This window comes from Argiope bruennichi, chromosome 8 (assembly GCF_947563725.1).
Source record: "Argiope bruennichi chromosome 8, qqArgBrue1.1, whole genome shotgun sequence".
In the NCBI taxonomy this organism is placed as follows: Eukaryota; Metazoa; Arthropoda; class Arachnida; order Araneae; family Araneidae; genus Argiope; species Argiope bruennichi.
Window position 1 is genome coordinate 128014219 of NC_079158.1, and position 18019 is coordinate 128032237.

General features: G+C 31.5%; 1 protein-coding gene across 1 annotated transcript; it reads right to left on the minus strand.

Annotated features, from left to right (window-relative positions):
• Positions 1-653: 653 nt before the first annotated feature.
• On the minus strand, positions 654-8773 carry LOC129981794 (uncharacterized). The gene is made up of 3 exons (XM_056092811.1): positions 8692-8773; positions 8474-8597; positions 654-2135 (listed from the first exon to the last, which is right to left on the minus strand). The coding sequence occupies exon 3, from the start codon at positions 1947-1949 to the stop codon at positions 768-770; it is 1182 nt and encodes a 393-aa protein (XP_055948786.1). The 5' UTR covers positions 1950-2135; positions 8474-8597; positions 8692-8773; the 3' UTR covers positions 654-767.
• Positions 8774-18019: the final 9246 nt, after the last annotated feature.

Sequence of the window (18019 nt, forward strand, 5' to 3'; positions counted from 1 at the left end):
TGAAAATCTATTAAACAAAGTAGGAAAAAGGCATTTAAACATGCAAATGAAAGAAGACATCGAAAACGGAAACGAAGCCAATACACCAAGTGCTGCAATTCTAAGAAAACTGTGGAAATAAATTGCAAATCAATATTAAAAGAGGAAACAAAATGGATACCTACAAGAAAGGGAAAAAATTTGCTCATCAGGGGATAAAATGAAAGTGGATGGCAAAAAGAATTGCAACATTTTCGCGAAGCACAATGAGACAAGTAAGCGAAATGAAAGCGTTTTCACACCGATTGCAGTTACAGACCAATACTATTGAGATGGAGAAGGGACATCAATACAATAGGTCAAAATTGACAAAAAATAATTAAAAATAGAATAATAATATAAATAGAAAAGTAAATGCACATTATGACAATTCAAAACAAAATTGTAAGTAAAAGACGGTAAATAATAAAGAGAAAAGACGTAACGAATTCTCCACAAGGGCCAGAAGGCGGAGATGTGCTTAAATTTTATCAAATGACGCGACATTTGATAATTCCTTCTGTTATCTGTATTAATTTCATGCAATGATGAACAAAATTGATGAGTCGTTTGCAAGTTTCTCACCTTGAGATATATATATATATATATATATATATATATATATATATATATATATATATATATATATATATATATATATTACAAAAAGTTTTTAGTCAATAATCGAAAAATGAATCAAATCTTTACCTTGTTGCAAGGTTTACTGATAAACAAATATATACTATAAATCAATATTGAAAATTAAAACCGAATCCAGCATACGCCACACGAATCGAATCTCTACAACCTTGCAATGTTTCCTCCAACGACAGTGGGCTTGTATTTTCATCATAACTCAGCAATGGCTCAACGAAAAGGTAAGTTGTTTTCCCCTTGATATATTCTTTGACATCATCGGGAATCCGATTCCATAAATCCTTAAGAAGTTTCAGGTAATCGAAATCTTCCATAGAGTGCGACAATTTTTGATTCACTATATAACGCAAGAGATGTTCAAAACAATTCGGAGTTAATTGGTCCCACATCTTGTTTAACACTTCAAACAAATGGCTCTGCAAAGGCCAGTCTATATAAACACAGAGCACATGTTTTGCTTTCGTATTTAAAGGAAAGACTACGGGACGATCAGTCTCAGCAGTTAAATAGTAACAATGAAACAAATCATCGATATGTGCGTGTTTTGGCCAAAACCCATCTAGGAAAAAGTTCTTATAATATCTGTTCAACTCAGCGAAAAATGAGCTCAGTCTTATTCGACTATTTTTATGCTTATAATCAAAAATTATTATTGGTTCAAGGGAGGCAAGATTTAAGTATTCTGGGAAATATTGTGTCCAAGGGGAAACAGCATTTTTTTTCAACCATTTCATCCAAAATCCGACAGCAAAATTAGAGTCTATACGAGAAATTTTCCCCCTTTCTTTTGATGTCATACTTCGCCATAACTGCAGAACATCTTGCTCCCAAAAATGAATGCATGCTAAAACGAAGCGAACTCGCTTATCAATGCTTTCGTTTCGAACGAGTTGCCTCGAAGTTTTTATTCTGTCGATTGTTCCTTCCGACTTCCAGCATAGATTATTAGCGATATGACTCTTTTGAATATTTTTAATGACGCAAATATAGTCTCTAACCCAGAAATAAAGTTCATCAACTATTGGCTGAAGGATGTTCACGACTTGGTCTACGAGTGCCTTTGGGAGTAATGGGGATAATTGCCTTCTCATTTCTTTTCGTCTTTGTTTTACTCTCTCTTCCCGACTCTGACTAATATGAAATGAACCAATTTGATCGAATTCATCAGCCAGAATGAATTCGTTAAAGGAGTGGATAATGTCATCATAATAGACAGCCAATGCCACTTTAACAGCAGCTATATGTTGTAGAGATGGTAGAAAATTCAAAGCCATTATGTATTTTATGAGCTGCAAGTAGTGGATTTATTTTAGTCTGTTTCTATATCGAAGTGAGAATCAAAGGGAGATTAATACTGTGTAGAATGCTTTATAAAAACAGGAAAATTTGAGGAAATTTTTTTGCTCCTGGAGTCGGAACGGAATCCATGTTGATCAGTAAAATCTTTTGATTCCTGAAGTCTGAAAAGAAAAAAACAAACAATATATTTAAATAACATATGTAGAAATTGTAAAAACCATTGAAATATGTAAAAATATCTGCTTTAAAGTCAAATTAATCTTTACCGGTAATAAAGGAGAATGCTCACTTTTAATTTGGATAAAGAACTGTAAAATTCGATTCCATTAGACATTGGGCGAAGGAAGTTTGTACCCCGGCTTTTTATTTTAGAAATTTCAATTAGTATCTCAATACATTTATGACTGATACAAATTCTATCATTTTTTGGAGATAACGTTTCTACATATGAATCTATAATTATTGTATTTACAACTCTTTAAAACGCATAAACCGCAGAGTAATATTCCTTGATGGTGGTTGAAATTTGACAAATAATAAAAAAATTAGCATACAAAAAATTGCGTTTGCCCCAATTGTTAACTAAAACTATTGAGCATATTCTAACTGATTGGAAATGTTCCAAAACAGCTCATCCCGCATGAAATTGTTTCATGTCTCGAATCTGAAGTTATTGGAAGCATCAGATCATTTAAGAATCGCAAAAGGCGGGTAATTTAAAGCATAAAACCTCTATTAAGAAACTACATCTCAAGCAAATATCCTTTCTCATTGAAATCATTAATTGAATTCAATTTAGGTCTTCTTAAGCACATCTCAAATTCATGGGAAACTGCAAAACTCCAATACGTTAGCCAGGCAGAAGCCATACCCAACTTGATAGTTATCAATAATAAATTTCCTCCCCTCCTAATCATCATATTTGGCTAGACAGCCAAGGGTGGACCAGCCTTATGCCTTACTCTGAATTTTGTTCTACTGCATTCTATGTTTGACACTTGTACGACAGTTTCTGTCCTGGATAACCAGGAAGTATGTCACCAAGTCTGTCAGTCTAACTCCAGCTATCTTATTTTAGGTCTAGCTCTTTTCCTACTTGTTATAGGTTTATGTAAAAGAAAAATGTATGTAAAGAAAAGAGATCTCCTCCCCTATTTTTGTAAAATTACTCAACAAATAATTTTAAATAAACTAAATGACTACATGAAAAACCAGATCTCTCCCTCATGTTTGGCTCCATTAAAAATTTAATAACTATCCGCCAATTTCGTATGTTGACCAAAGGATTTGGCAATTACCAGATATTGGCGCTATTTTCCCGAATATCGTCAGAGCATTTGACCGAGTTTGGATTGATGAACTTACCTACAAAATAATAATCCATATGAAAATCTCTTATGGGATTATTATCTTTCCTCTGCAACAAGCAGTTCATGGTGCGAGTCAAAATCTTACTATCGGCACCAAAGAAAATAAATGCAGGATTCAAAACTCGGCCCCGTTAGCTTCATTACGTATATTTTAAAGATATTGGAAACTTGCGATATACTAAAATTAGTCTCTTTGATGACAATACAGCTGTGCTCTGCACTGATAAAGATCCCAATTTCATTCTTGATAAGCTCTCCGAACCTCTCAAATTGCAAGAAAAATGGAAACATTTATTATTAGATTCATATAGATATAAGCGAATACCTAGCTGCCTCCTTCTCTTGAAAGAAGAACCAGCCATTCCTAAATTTCCCTCTTTAGGATAAACAGAAGATGATATAGCAACACCATTTGTACAAGCATTAGCCTAGCCAGTCACATTCAAAAAGCATAGCCTAGAAATCAGAAACAACTACAAATGTGTAAGATGAAACTAAGAATAATAATTTAAGAACTCCAAATTGTCTCGGAGCCCTAAACTTTTTAAATGATAAAAGTGAAAGTATATCTATTTAGTTTGGTAGCTAAATGATGTCTTTACTACAGCCACAAAAAATTCCGGAAAATACGGATTTTCCTGTGATAAATCTTCATTCAAAGATTCATACATCTATAAGAAAATTTTCAGTCTACCGAACAGAAATAGATGCCTTCTGTATCACCAGCAAATTCCCGAACTACAGTATACATATTAGAGAAGAAACGTACATAATAGCATAAATTAAAACACACAAGAAAGGAAAGCCATTTCTGATTACGAAGCCCACACTAAAACAAACCCACTTGAAGAAATGAAGAAATACAGGATCAAATGAAGGCCAACTCCAGAATGGTTCATAGATCGGTAAAAATAGTTATTAAAGGACTATCAATAGCCATTAGAACAAAAGAAATGAAATCTGAGCTAGAGAAGGAAGGCTTCAATGTCATCTGAACCAACCAGATGAGAAAATTCCAAAATTTGCCTGTTTTCCTCATCAAAATAAGGAAAACGTGAAATCTTTGAAGTTTCTATAACGTGCAATATCTTCTATACATAAAATTCAGAGTAGAAAATTTCAGAAGTACAGACATTGCTGCAATTTGCTGATACAATCATCTGATATTTGGCATCTTGGAGAGGATGCAACAAATTTCATGGATAGAGTTTTTACTTCATTTTCTCATGAAAACCTAAGCAGAAGCATCTGGAGGAAGATAACCAGTCAAAACATCTTGATACACTTCCAGAAGAATACTCTAACCTTAAGACATGAGATATAAAAGAATCTATAGGCGCCTTAAGAAAAATCCGTGATTCTCTAAGAATTCCCAAATCTGATGGGAGCAATTAATATTAACATAAAACTTAACGATTAATCTCTACTTTTGGACGTGCTAATTTTGTTAACTCCGTATCTGCCACAGTCATTTAAGATTGAAAGAAAGGGATGTGAAGAGAATCTGTTAATGGCGAAAAGAATAATAGATTTTTTAATTGTTGTGAATGAAAGACCAATAAAGATAATTACAGTGGGTGCAAATTAAAAAAAAATGTATGCTACGAATGAATAGCGGAAATGAAAATCTTATATCAGGGTTCATGTCAGTCGTAAACAATTGTTTGAATTTTTATTTTAATATTTGTAAAAGCATGCTATTAAATGTGATGGTTGAGAAATTTGAATTTCATTATTACATGAAAAACATAGTTACAGATACTTTACAGCACTATGTTTGATGTTTTATCCAAATGTAGCAGTTATGTTCCAATAAAACAACAACAGTATTTCGAACTTTATTTATAGGATCACTATCCAGGTTTTATTTTCAAGCAGCATAAATCAGCGAAATTTAAATCATTTGAATTTATCTCGGCTAGAGGTTGTATATTGCATTGAAAATAAAAAATACAACTGTACAGAAATAAAAATAATATCTTTCAAAAGATTTTTTTTTAATTAAAAAAATATAAAAGTTACTTTTGTGAAATAAAATTTCGGAAAGATATGATCATTCATTTTTATATGTAAATCAGCCGTTATAATACTGATGATGCTTAAACCTAATTTCTTGTTGGATTAAACTTTATATTTGACGTCTATTGCTTGATTTCCTTTGCATCTTCTTTCCTTTAATTGAATGTAGTTTTTGTTAACAAGGAGAGTTCGCTCCAAAGCATTTTTAATAATATTTTGCAACTGCATTAATTAATGATACGTTGAATAAGAGCAGTTGTAAAATTTTCAATAAAGTAGTCTGACATGTTCGTATAAATATTTGCTTAAATTTGACTGCTGTCATTCGACGATAAATAATACGTGTGATTTCTGTGTCACGTACGTCAACAACTCATATGTACAGATTTTTTAAGATAAAAATTGAATTATATAAAATATTATACTATACAAAATATTTTTATCATCTGTCATTTCAATTTATAAATTGCAAAAAAAAAAAAAAAAAATGAACTAAAGAGTTTTAAAATTTCACTACTTCTCGAAAAAGTGCAGACTGCCTCAAATGATTTTTAAAAACCACAGAAATTTAACATATTTCTATAAGTTATAAATAAGTTTTAAACAATGATACAAAATTCAATAACAACTTTGCATGATAATTTAAATATATGTTTACAACAAGTCGTATGAAGGCAGACATTTTGAACAGAAAATTTGAATATAAATCGACCGTCCAAAGCATGTGGCCAAGTTTGAATCGCTTATTAATAATAACAAAAAACATTTCAAATTAAGAAGACATTTGTCAATTTCAATAGTGTAAGGAAATTTCATTTAATTATCTCACTTTCTCATATATTGATTACATGAAGTTACATTTATTACGTGAGCAAAGAAATTTTAATTAATAAAAATATAACCATTTAATTAACTGTCATGAAAAATATCATTAAAACCATCTTTTTGTTTCGTAATATTTGTGAACAGGATTTAAAGACATCTATTTTATAATTTAGACACTTATAGAGAATAAATTTGGCTTTTCCGTTTTATTGATGTAGATTAGTAAAATTTATTTGTCTCCTAGAATTTACCTCTTAAAAATTGTATGGCTTTGGCTGGGTTGAAGTTGTTACTAGGATAATGCACGAATCATAAAAGAAGGCTTTATGAAATGGATTGATTCATCATTTTCAACCAAAGTTAACGATTGATGTTCATTAAATTTCTCGCGGAACTTATAATGAAACGTCTGGTTGCAGTTTTCTCCATGCTTTTATCTGAACTAGTGCTTTCTAGATTATTTCAAACAATAAATGCTGATATTTTGACTGAAAGAAGTGTCTTGGAAAAAATGTTTCCATTTCTTGCTGAAATTCTCTTTATATTTTTAAATCGTTGTACAGCATAGTTCAACAAATTTAGAAAAACCGTACAGGTGTACGAAACTATATAAGTGAAGTGCTGAGGAATAGTAGTCGACAACCAATTATCAATGCATCTTTTTAAATTATTATTTTTCAAATAAAAAGATAGCGATTAGGTAAGTGTTTTTATTCTTTTGCCTTTAAGTGATAAAAATTAGTTGTTAATTTTCCCCAATTCTGTTATTGTTATCAAAATTTAGGAGACCCGAAGCAAAGATATTAAGTGACAGTAACTGTCGTATTCCTAATAAAAATACAATATTTAATAATTTCAGAAATAAAATATTTTTAATGTTAATTTCAATTAATATTTTATTTATTATGGGTGGTATCAGTTGGCTTTCATTTTAAATAAAATATACATTTATTCGCAATAGTGAATTATAAAATGTGTTGCATTTTAAAATGTAAAAATAAATAAATAAAAATGCTTATAAAATATATGTTACTTTGTAAATATAACGTGAAAAATAATTCTGTTAAAAAAAGCAGACGTCAAAACAACTAGCCCATAAAAGTGCGTGAACTGCAAGCAAAATAATAATGATAATAATTTTTACTTTTTTTATAATTTTTTTAATAATAATAATCATAATTAATAGATTGCAACATTTTTGGCAAATAAAATAAAGTAATCCTTAATATGACTTTAAGATTAAAATATATTGCAAATTTGATTAAAATTTGATTTTATTTTTATTTACTCTATTTGCGATTGCATTCATTAGTTTTAATACAAAGACAATTAAATTCCAACTAATCGCGTATTAATAATAGCATATAATTATTCTTTATTTTTACATTTTAGTTAATTTTTTTTTGTTTAAAAATTTTATTTTTCAGGAAACTATGAATTTTTTTCTGACATATTGAGAAAGTTGAATCTAGGCTTTAATTAGTAATATATTCGAAAATTTTGATATTATTAAACCATTTTAATCTCTGAATTTTTGTACATTATTTGTAGAATCATACAAAGTTTATACAAATATGACTTCAGTAGATGACACTCTGTAAAGCATTTTAATAATACCTTCGTTTTCTCTCAGAATTTCAAAATTCAACTAAACATTCTAAAGTGAATCGAAAGGCAAAGCGGCAGATCTAATTGTATGTGAGCCGACATTTTCAATGTTAGAAAAATCTTTAGAATTTAATAAGGAAAGGAAATCAGAAGAAAGCGCAATGTTTCAGATCATAATAAAAACCGTTTATTATGTTGTTTAGTATAATTATGTTTATGATTAAAATAATTTTTAAAAGAATACAAATAAATAATTATAGATACATTCTAAAAATAATAACTATACACTTTATAAGGCCAAAAAATTATTAACATTAATTCATAGATTTATTTAAAAATAGAATTTCGTAAAAGAATTTGAATGTATCAGCCAATACAAACATTTTTGTTTGTTTTTTACAGTCAAAAAATTTTGAATTTCATGTTGAAAGCCTCGGCTAAATTCCTTTGACAATGGAAGCTTATTACATAACCTGTTGCTTTATCGATCGAATAGTGACGTACTCTTATTTCGACAGGACACTGACGATTTTTCCTGTCGCCAACGAAAAAGATCACCCAAAAGGGATTATTCAAAATATATTCCATAAGCTTGAAAATCGAAAATGTAGTAAAGGTCATAGTTTAATTTACAAAAACGTCATCTAGAGCCAGAAAATATTGAAAAGAATACTCACGAAAACCATCTGGACTGGAAACCATCATTCCTTGTCCGTTGCTATGGGCAACAGTTAAATGGCGGGGAGCTGAGGATGAGGAATTCTGTTGGGGAAGATGAACAGGATTGCCGAGTCAAAGAACCTAAATATATAGAAATATAGTCAAGAAACAAGACTACAAAATGCGAAACAACATCAAGAAGCAGATAATTACTCTGTGGGAGAAAAGTACTTACCTGATTTCTCAGGAAAAACTTTAAAAATCGGACGATGCAGCATCCACGTCTATCGAAACCAAATGATTTCAGCCCTTTGCCGATTCTTAAAAGCAAAGGTTAGCTTTTTTTTTTCAGAATACTATCACTGCGTCAAAAGGTGGCGCCATCTCATAGTCGGAATTGAAATATCTTAAACTACCAAGCGAAGATTTTCTGGAAATGGTTGTAAATATTTCGTGTAAACCAAATTTTGTTTTGAATCTGATATAAGAGAATTTTGAAATTTATGATTTAATAAACTTACTTTAATGATCACTAAAACAGTGGCGGATATTGTGCCCCCCCCCCGCCACCACTGAACATAGCAGTATCGACACAATGTGTTGTGGCCGATCTGTCACAGGCACTGAAATATTTTTAGCCCCCCTTCCCCTGTAAACTCCGATGATGACAAGAATGTACCACTGATAAACAATTTGAGTTTTTAACTTTATCTTCATACTTTTTTTCCTGATATCATCATATATTCATCATTTCCTGATATCAATTATTGATGGATCTATATCTTTTATTCCTAACTATATATATATATATATATATATATATATATATATATATATATATATATATATATAATGTAAACGCAGATTTTTTAATTTTATATTATTCGTTTCTTAGCCGAAGAGACAAAAGATTTTGAAGTTTTAAAACATCGCTTTTATCCCATTCCGAGAGGCATAAATTATGTACAAGCAATAGCGACAAGATACGTCAATCTACTGCGCGACACAAGAGCAAAAGACCGAAAAGAGACTGAAACATTTTTCCCTAATGATTGTGATGCGAATTTTCTTGACACGTGTCGATTTAGGTAAGGGAATTTAGGCATCTTTTAAAAGAATTTGTATAGCATGACATATTTTTATCTCTTCACTTAGAGCTTGTGAAGTGCTGATTAAAGCAGTTTTTCAGGTCTCGTATGGTATTAATAAATAAAAAAAAAGGTGGAATTGAATCAGGAAATAAGAGAACATTTTAAAATGAAGTTAATATGGGTTAAATTATAAAAATTAAGAAATTAATTAGGTTTTAAGTTAGATTTAAAAATATTATTACACACACACACTCACAATTTATGCAACAGTCATGGAGTTCATTAGCAATTTTTAATCTTCATAATTTCAAGAAAGTAATCCAATTTTTATATCAAGATTGTTTGTTGAAACCCTGATGAGCACGTTGTAGTATACAAATAGGAAGTCAGAAAATAAGTTAGAAAGTATTCTAAAATTATATAGTCTTAGAAATGAATATGCTGGCGCAGTGTTTTGATTCCGCGAGGAAAATAAGAGCTCAGGCAACTCCGAAGTTAAAGATACAGGGAAGTCATTTTTAGAGCATAGATTCATTTGAAATTATTACATTGTATCTATATATATCTTCGCTACGTATTTCTTAGTTTCTTTATCTTGGATATGTTACTTCCAAAGCCCGAAATCGGCCAGTTCACGCATTGGCCGGCTAATTCGCGAACTGGCCAACGTTGCTGTAAACTTACCGGCCAATGCCCGTTTTCTTGATTTCGAGCTTTGGCCGGCCAATTCGCGAAGTGGCTTGGGACGATCGGCCAAAGTAGGAAGAAAGGAATCAAGAGCACACTATTAAAAAGTACAATTGTTTCAGAAAGGAGTTCAAATATAAGTGACACTTCTGAGTTAAAAATAAGCTTGTAATATATAAAAATATGATCTCGTGTTATTCTGTTCTCATATTAAAGCCATAATAGAAATTATTCAGTGAACGTATATGCTGTAACAACGTGATAGACTGAAGATTAGATTTGCGCCCTTCAAAATGGACGAATTATATCTTGAACAAAGGTGTTGTGTATCGTGTATGAATACAAAGGCAAATTGAGTACTCAATTTTCAACTACCTTTAAGGGTTATCTTTACTCTTTTTCTGCTCCATGTACCTAATGTTAAAGATCCCAGATCACATTGTCTTCCGAAATATCGCTTCAAAAAATATGAATTTTTTTGCAAAGGCAAATAGCAAATAATTAAAACAATTATAACTAATTAAAACAAATATAAGGAAAATAGTTTTGTTGTTAATATCATTTAAAGACATTTCTTTGTTAGCGCCATCTGCCGAATTTCACCTACAACATGTCCTTATTTATATTTTATACATAAATGTCATTATATTTATTTACCACTAGTCGCCTTTCTAGACCAGCCGGTTCGCAGTATTAATGATCGCTAAAATTTTCAGTTAATGTAACTTGTTCTCTTAGTAGCTTTTTCTGCAAAAGATTTTTGAGCTTCATATTTTGGTACATACTTTTATGTAGGCCTTAGTTCTGTTCATTATACTACTGATCACTTTCTCTAATGTTCTGTCAGCATCCATAAAATTTCTACTTTAAATTAAAGTGTTAATGTTAAACTGCAATCAATATAAAAGCTTTTTATACTGAAGCTAACCATGTCTTTTTTTAAATATGAAAATTGAAATCAGAGTCGTTCGGCATGAATTTATAAGTTCACTGCAGAATAATTTATATAATATCTAAAAGAATTATTTAGCAAAAATTTCTCTGATTCATCGTAAAATTAATTTTTTACTTTCAAAAGACTTAAATGATGCAAATAAAAATATTTTATTTCATTTCAGTCAATAAATGAACATATGAAAAAATTACGAATTTTAAATTTTACACAGTCCTTTGGTCCCAAGGAATCCTATTCTGCGAAATACTCTTGACACTTCAACTTTTAAATAAATAAATAAACGTCCCCATCTTCTTCTATAAATCTGACCGATTTATGAAGTTTTTATGTATCAGTTTTAGAACAATCAACATTTTTATAATCAGAGGCCAATCACTGTCCAGAAACCCTGGCAAAAGTTTAGCGTATCTTCATTGAGGCAGTCGGTGAAGTAGTCTAAAATCGCCAGTTTTTATAGAAGAGCTCTATTCAAATTTAATAAATTATTCAGTATTAATGAATGATTTTTTTATTGGAGTTCAACAATTTTTATTTAAAATATTGGTGTCTCAAGAATATTTTGTTAAATGTGATTCAAAGGGCAGAGGACCGAATTAAAAATTTAAAATTCCTAATTCATCGGAGCATTTATTGACTAAAGTTACATTAAATATAATTATTTAGTTCCTTTAGACCATTTTGTTAACAAATGTATGCCCCAAATTAGCTGATGATCGCTGATTAGAATGATTATCCTAAGTATGTTAAACCATGCTTTAATTAAATAAAATTGTTTTATTGAATTAGTAATGTAAGTATTGTCATAGAAAACTTTTCCTCCTTTTACTTTTCAGAAAATATCTTATTTCATTTTTTTCATTTTATACAGACACCTGCCTAAAATTACAATTTTATTTATTAAATTTGCAATAATAGTTGATTTATCTGTTAATTTAAACTTCTATCAATGTGATGGCAACACGTTGATAAAAGCTACTTTTTTTTTTAATTTGACGTACTTGTGCAGATTAAATTTTATTTTTATTTTGAGCTAAATATATTATTAAAAAATATGGTTTAAATATTTCTTTAAAAATTTGTTAAAAATCTAAGCATAATTTATAAATTAAAACATTGGTATCATTAATAAGATAATTTTTTGAGCTTTAATTTGATGCAAAAATCGATTTTGTGCTGTAATATTTTCTGAAGTTATAATGACAAAACGCCGAAATCACACAATTTTTAATTAATTAAAATTCTAATTAAAAATTTAAAAAATAACTTCAAGGTGCACATTTCCGATCTCCAAGATGCTAAATTTGATAACTGTATGTCAAAAATGGTTTGGATTGTAAAGCGCCAATACACACACACACACATTGAGCTTTATTTATAATTCAGATTATCACATCGGGCTTTGGCCAAGGATTCCCAACTGGCCGAGGATTCGCGAACAGGCCGAGCTTTGGCCGCAACAGATACATATTTATATAATCGAATAGATAAAAAGGAGATGCATTTTTTTGCTGCCATTCATTTTTATTTTTTACGGTAAACTTAAAAAAAAAAAAGAAAAAGAAAAAGTGGCAGAGATTTCTTTTGATTTTTTCATCCTTCTAATCGAATGAAATGACATATCAATGCTCATGCATTCGAATTTTATATAAAACAGGAATAAAAATGAAAAAATAATCTTAAGGAATATATTATTTTTTCTCCGTTTCAGTTTTAAAAAAAAATGGAACCCCCCATTCCATTGAATCAGGAGAACGGTCTCCCAGGAACTTTCTAGTCTTTCTCTCGACTAAAGATGTCACCTTCTCTCTTCTTAAAAGCGTGAGCATGGGCAAGGACGTGAACGCCATAAATGCTCAGATTTTTATTTTCATATGCATTCACATGAGAGTTTTATGTTTCATAAAATAGGGAAGAAAATCAATAGCATTATGAATGTCGTTTCTTGGCAACTGATTGAAGTCTACATTTAACACAGAACTGCAGTTTTAATATCAAAATCAAATACCACATAATTTTAATCTAAGACGTTGCTATCGCGTTTACATGATGCAGACCAACAGACAACCAGCTCATTGGCGGATTAAATTCAAAATTCAATACCTATCTGCACTTTAGATGCTAAATTTGTGTACTAAATTTTATACATATAGCCATTTACGTTTTGTAGTTTTCCTGTTCACTTGTACTCGGGCAGGCAGACAGAGAGACTTTAAGCCAATGGATTTAGTTCAAATCCGATAGAAATCCAACATTTCATTAGGGACCACACACCAAATTTCATCTGTCTAGCTCAGGTGGTTTTGAGCTACTGTTTCACAAGGATAATTCCGAAACTGTGCTTTAAGATCTCAGGCTACCCAAGATGATGACTCATTTCTCATGATCTTGGGCTTGATTTTTTTTTTTTTTGACGTTTGGATGACCCTCTTTTTTCTTCGTTATAATAGTAAGTTAAAATGGACTTGCTTAAGTAAATAGCTGCACGTTTTATGAATTTAAATAAATTTTATTACAAACAGAAAATGACTAAAGAAAAATTTTATGTCCTTTCTGAATTTCGAGCTAAAAGGAAAATGATCAACTTCCTGATGACATGGCCTATTCCATATATTTTATAATAAAAAGAAGACGAATGAAATATTTTTGTGAGAAAATGTAGAAATATGAATGTTAAATAAAAAAAACAAAAACAAAATTAAATTTTAGACGCGATACAAGAGCGCTTATTGAATTAGATTAAATTTATACTTCTGATAAAGTAATAAAAGAAATAAAAAAATGAGAGTATCATTTTACAAACATAGAAACAGATATTGAAAAGAATCAAAATATCCCTTTTCTTGCTTTTAATAAGGAAACTTGTCTATATTTCCTTCATAACACAATTTTCAGTAAGTAAGCAAGACATTTGACTCACACATATTCCGCGAAAACTTCTTGACCACAGAAAACAGTCTCTAGATTTGTATTACAAATTCGAAATGACCTTTTCCTAGATTTAAATTTGGAAAGCAAAAAGTTTTGCAGAATAGTTTTTACTTTAATGACAATCAGTAGCATATTACATTTAAATTGTTTCCACTAATTAAAAAAAAGTTTTATTTTTTTATTCTCACTCATTTAAGTGATCTGATATAATAGAAATAGAAGTATTCGGTTTGAGCAACGATGACACTTTTGAAAAAAAAAAAAAAATCTTAATACTAGCAACTCTGAATCTAAAAGAAAAAAATCATCTTGCAGTACCAGAATTCTATTATTAATTCAAAGGCTTATTATTCGAAATGAGTCCCTTTCATTGGTTAAACAAGACTGCGATATTCAATGAATGCTAATAGTAGCCACCTTGAGCAGCCAATTCTTCTCCTGCCATGCAAATTGTAATAATACAGCCATACCAACTAACATTGGTCAACTGCATTTTAACATAACAAATATTACTGTGCATTCCTGTGCAATAAACATAAAGCATACTGACTTACTAGTAATACATGCGAAGTGGTGAAATGAATTGGCGAATAAAACTGGTTGTTTAAGGGCGAGGGCTCCGTTATAGTTTTATTTTGCTATAAATTTCGAAAAAATAGGGGCGGTGAAGGGAGACAAAAATCATTTGTGACTTATATAAAGATCATGATTTTTCATGTGAAACATAAATTGGTGAAACCCTCTAGTAGTTGAGGCTGGGTGTCTGGTTAATTATTTATTTTAAATGCATAGATTGTTGATTTAATAATGCGTTTATTTGTTATATTTATATTTTAGAAACTCCATGAATAATAGGAATTTCGAAATTATTTAGTAATTTTTGTTATTGTTTTCGTCTATATCTCTCCTCTCTCCCCCCAAAAAAATTTATTTGGTTCTTCTATTTCAACCCTTTTCTTTCTTACTTACTATTTCTTTAAAGAGAAGGTAACAGGAAAACATTCTGTGCATCTGACAGAAGAGGTGACTGTGAGCAATTAAATTTGCCATCGGCTCAGCCTCATGATATATTTCGAAATCGATTTTAAAGTCCCTTTAAAATCTCCAGGCAAGGAGGGACCGTCTCCAAAGCCTGTGAGGAAAACCGCCAGAGATTAGTTTTCCACAAACTTTCTGAATTTGATACCAGAGTTAAATCAGGACAGTCTTCAGTCTGATGGCGTTGAGAAATTGAATATGTTTGTATAGAATTTAAAGCCGGGGTGTTATTTTTCACCTAAAATTATTCTCCACTCTACATCCTCTATTGCCATTTGTTCAGTATCTACATCAGACACTGTGTGCATTCATATCAGCATCTACATCAGACACTGTGTGCATTCATATCAGTATCTACATCAGACACTGCGTGCATTCATATCAGCAACTATGACTGTATTTTCATCTCGTGATTTCTCTTCATTTTTTGATTTATTTCAGTTAGGAATTTTGATTATTACTGAGTTCTCACCAGATGTCAAAAATATCTACAACCTGTAGGAAAGTAACGCGATAATATCTACATTTCTTTGCTGAAGATTTAGCTTGTCGACTGAAGTAGAATACTTTCTATTGTTTCTTTTCTGACATTCGGCATTTGTAATAGGAAGATGTTATCATTTGAGCTATTCATGTAAGTGAAACTGCTGCTATTTTGGTACGTGTAGGGAAATGAACAAAATGAGTAGGATCCAGGAAAATGTTTTTATGGTTATTCAGCAAATAGAGAGTCTTTGCTTAAAATATCTAATATTAACTTAGGAATTTACAACGTTCTGGCTTAAATATATCTCGTTTATGTAGCAAGGGCAAATATGATTAGCAGTATATACAGTATCGTGTCTGGTATTTTATAGTCAGTACCATTCTTATAATTAAATTCATCACAATTTATGCTTTTTGGATTCTTTGAAGAACGCGTCATTATTTTTAGAGTCAAAAGGAATTAGATCCAGGAAAATGTTTTTATATAAAAGGTGATTATAATTAAAGTTACGATTCCAAAAATTGATAATTTTAAAATTACTGGTCAGAATGGCATGATATTTTAGCAGAACAATCGTGACAATAAAATTCTGTTTGACGAAGGAAAAAATAGTTCAAAAAAGTGCCGATAGATGGCGCTGTCAGTGGAAAGACCAAAAGTGGATTCGTTAAATACAGGAGTATTGTTAGCCAAAAGGGAACAATAGAGTTCAAAATGTATTACGATAAGACCAAAATACATGCTTTTAGCAACAACAGTGATAATGACAAAAAAAAAAAGCTTCATGAAACAAACACCTTACTGATGGCTGGTTAAGGCATAAGTTGTTCGATATGCCCTAAGCCTTGTCCCGCTGCTAATTGGAAACGCAAAACGGCATGCCCCACAACAAATCGGAGGGTATTTGTACTGATACAATGGACGTGGTGTGTGATGCCCGCTGTAAACAACATTCTTCAGGTACCCGCAAATTCAGAAATCACACGGGTTTAAGTTGGGAGAACGTGTAACTTTACAATTGTTGGTAAATGGCGGTTTGCAGGAGTAGGAGTAGAAATTTGCGGAGGAGCGCCATCTTGCATGAATATTGTGCGATCCACACACTGAAGTGCCGGAAAGACATGGTTACGCAAAAGGTTACGCAAGTGCTTCATGGTTACGCAAGTGCTTCATATCGCTTGCCAGCTGTAGCTGGAACGAATTCTTGGTCGCCCATATGCTGCAATTTTGTGATTTATAGAACCGTGCAAATTGAAGTGGGCTTCTTCAGACCACAGAATGTTTCATGGCCATCCGTTGTCCACTTCCATAGGGCGGGAAATCATAGTGCGAAAGATTCACGTGCTTCCAGGTCAGCAGATAGCCACTGTTGCACACGGGTTATCTATAACAGCACAAGATGTTCCGTAGGACTGTACGCACCGTGCTGATTGGTATATCCAGACTTCAGCTAACTCCCCATGCACTGCTGATTCCAGCAACACTGTTATTCTGTTCTCGTAATGATGTAGTCCATCTTCCACTGTCGCAGCAGAAACTGGTTCCCTTCCTTTATCCCGTTTCAAGTAAAATGAACCAGTATCTCCGAATTAAGCCATCATTTTTAGCAGACCATTTGTGGTTATTGGACCCGAAGTGATTGATTTTAATGTCCGAAACTTCCTGATAGCTGTAAGTGCACAGTCATAATTTTTATAAAAAAGCCTCGAGAGCAGAGCGCGATCCGTCATAATCAGAGTCATGATGAAGGATTCAGGCAAAGAGCTGGTGCTCGGCACTTTTATGGCAGCTGTATCTGTAGTATGCATGTCACTTGTAAGTAATTCGCAAATCTCCAGCAATGTGTTCTGATAGCGGAATCTATCGGTATATTTTGGAACTATTTTTTTCCTTTGCCTAACAAAATTCCATCGCCTCAGGATTGTTCTGCTTAAATATTAAGTCATTCTGACCAGTAGTTTTAAAATTATCGATTTTTGAAATCGCAACTTTAATTATAATCACCTTGTACATTGATTTTTATCATAAATGATAAAATCTTTAGAAATCATTTTAATATTTTATAGCCGCTCTTGTAACATTAACCTAACTGACTAATGATGTCATAGACAGCGTCCTCTGATTCCTTGTGGCGCTAAGACTCAGTTCAGATCTAGCGATGGCATGTGCTGCATACTTGGATCCATGTTATTATATATATCTATTTCCTTATACAATTCCACTTTCTGTTTAATTAATTCAACTGAAGCTGTGTAAGAATTACTGCGCCATCAATCTAGGTATCGAGTGAAAGTGATACTTCCGTTGTCCTTCTCAAAGGTCACCAAGTGTATTGAATTGGCGCTTGACCGGAAATCCCATGTTATATAAGACTAGT

Excerpts from the sequence above, each read along its gene's own strand:
- LOC129981794 (XM_056092811.1), bottom strand. The coding sequence starts at position 1,949 with ATGGCTTTGAATTTTCTACCATCTCTACAACATATAGCTGCTGTTAAA.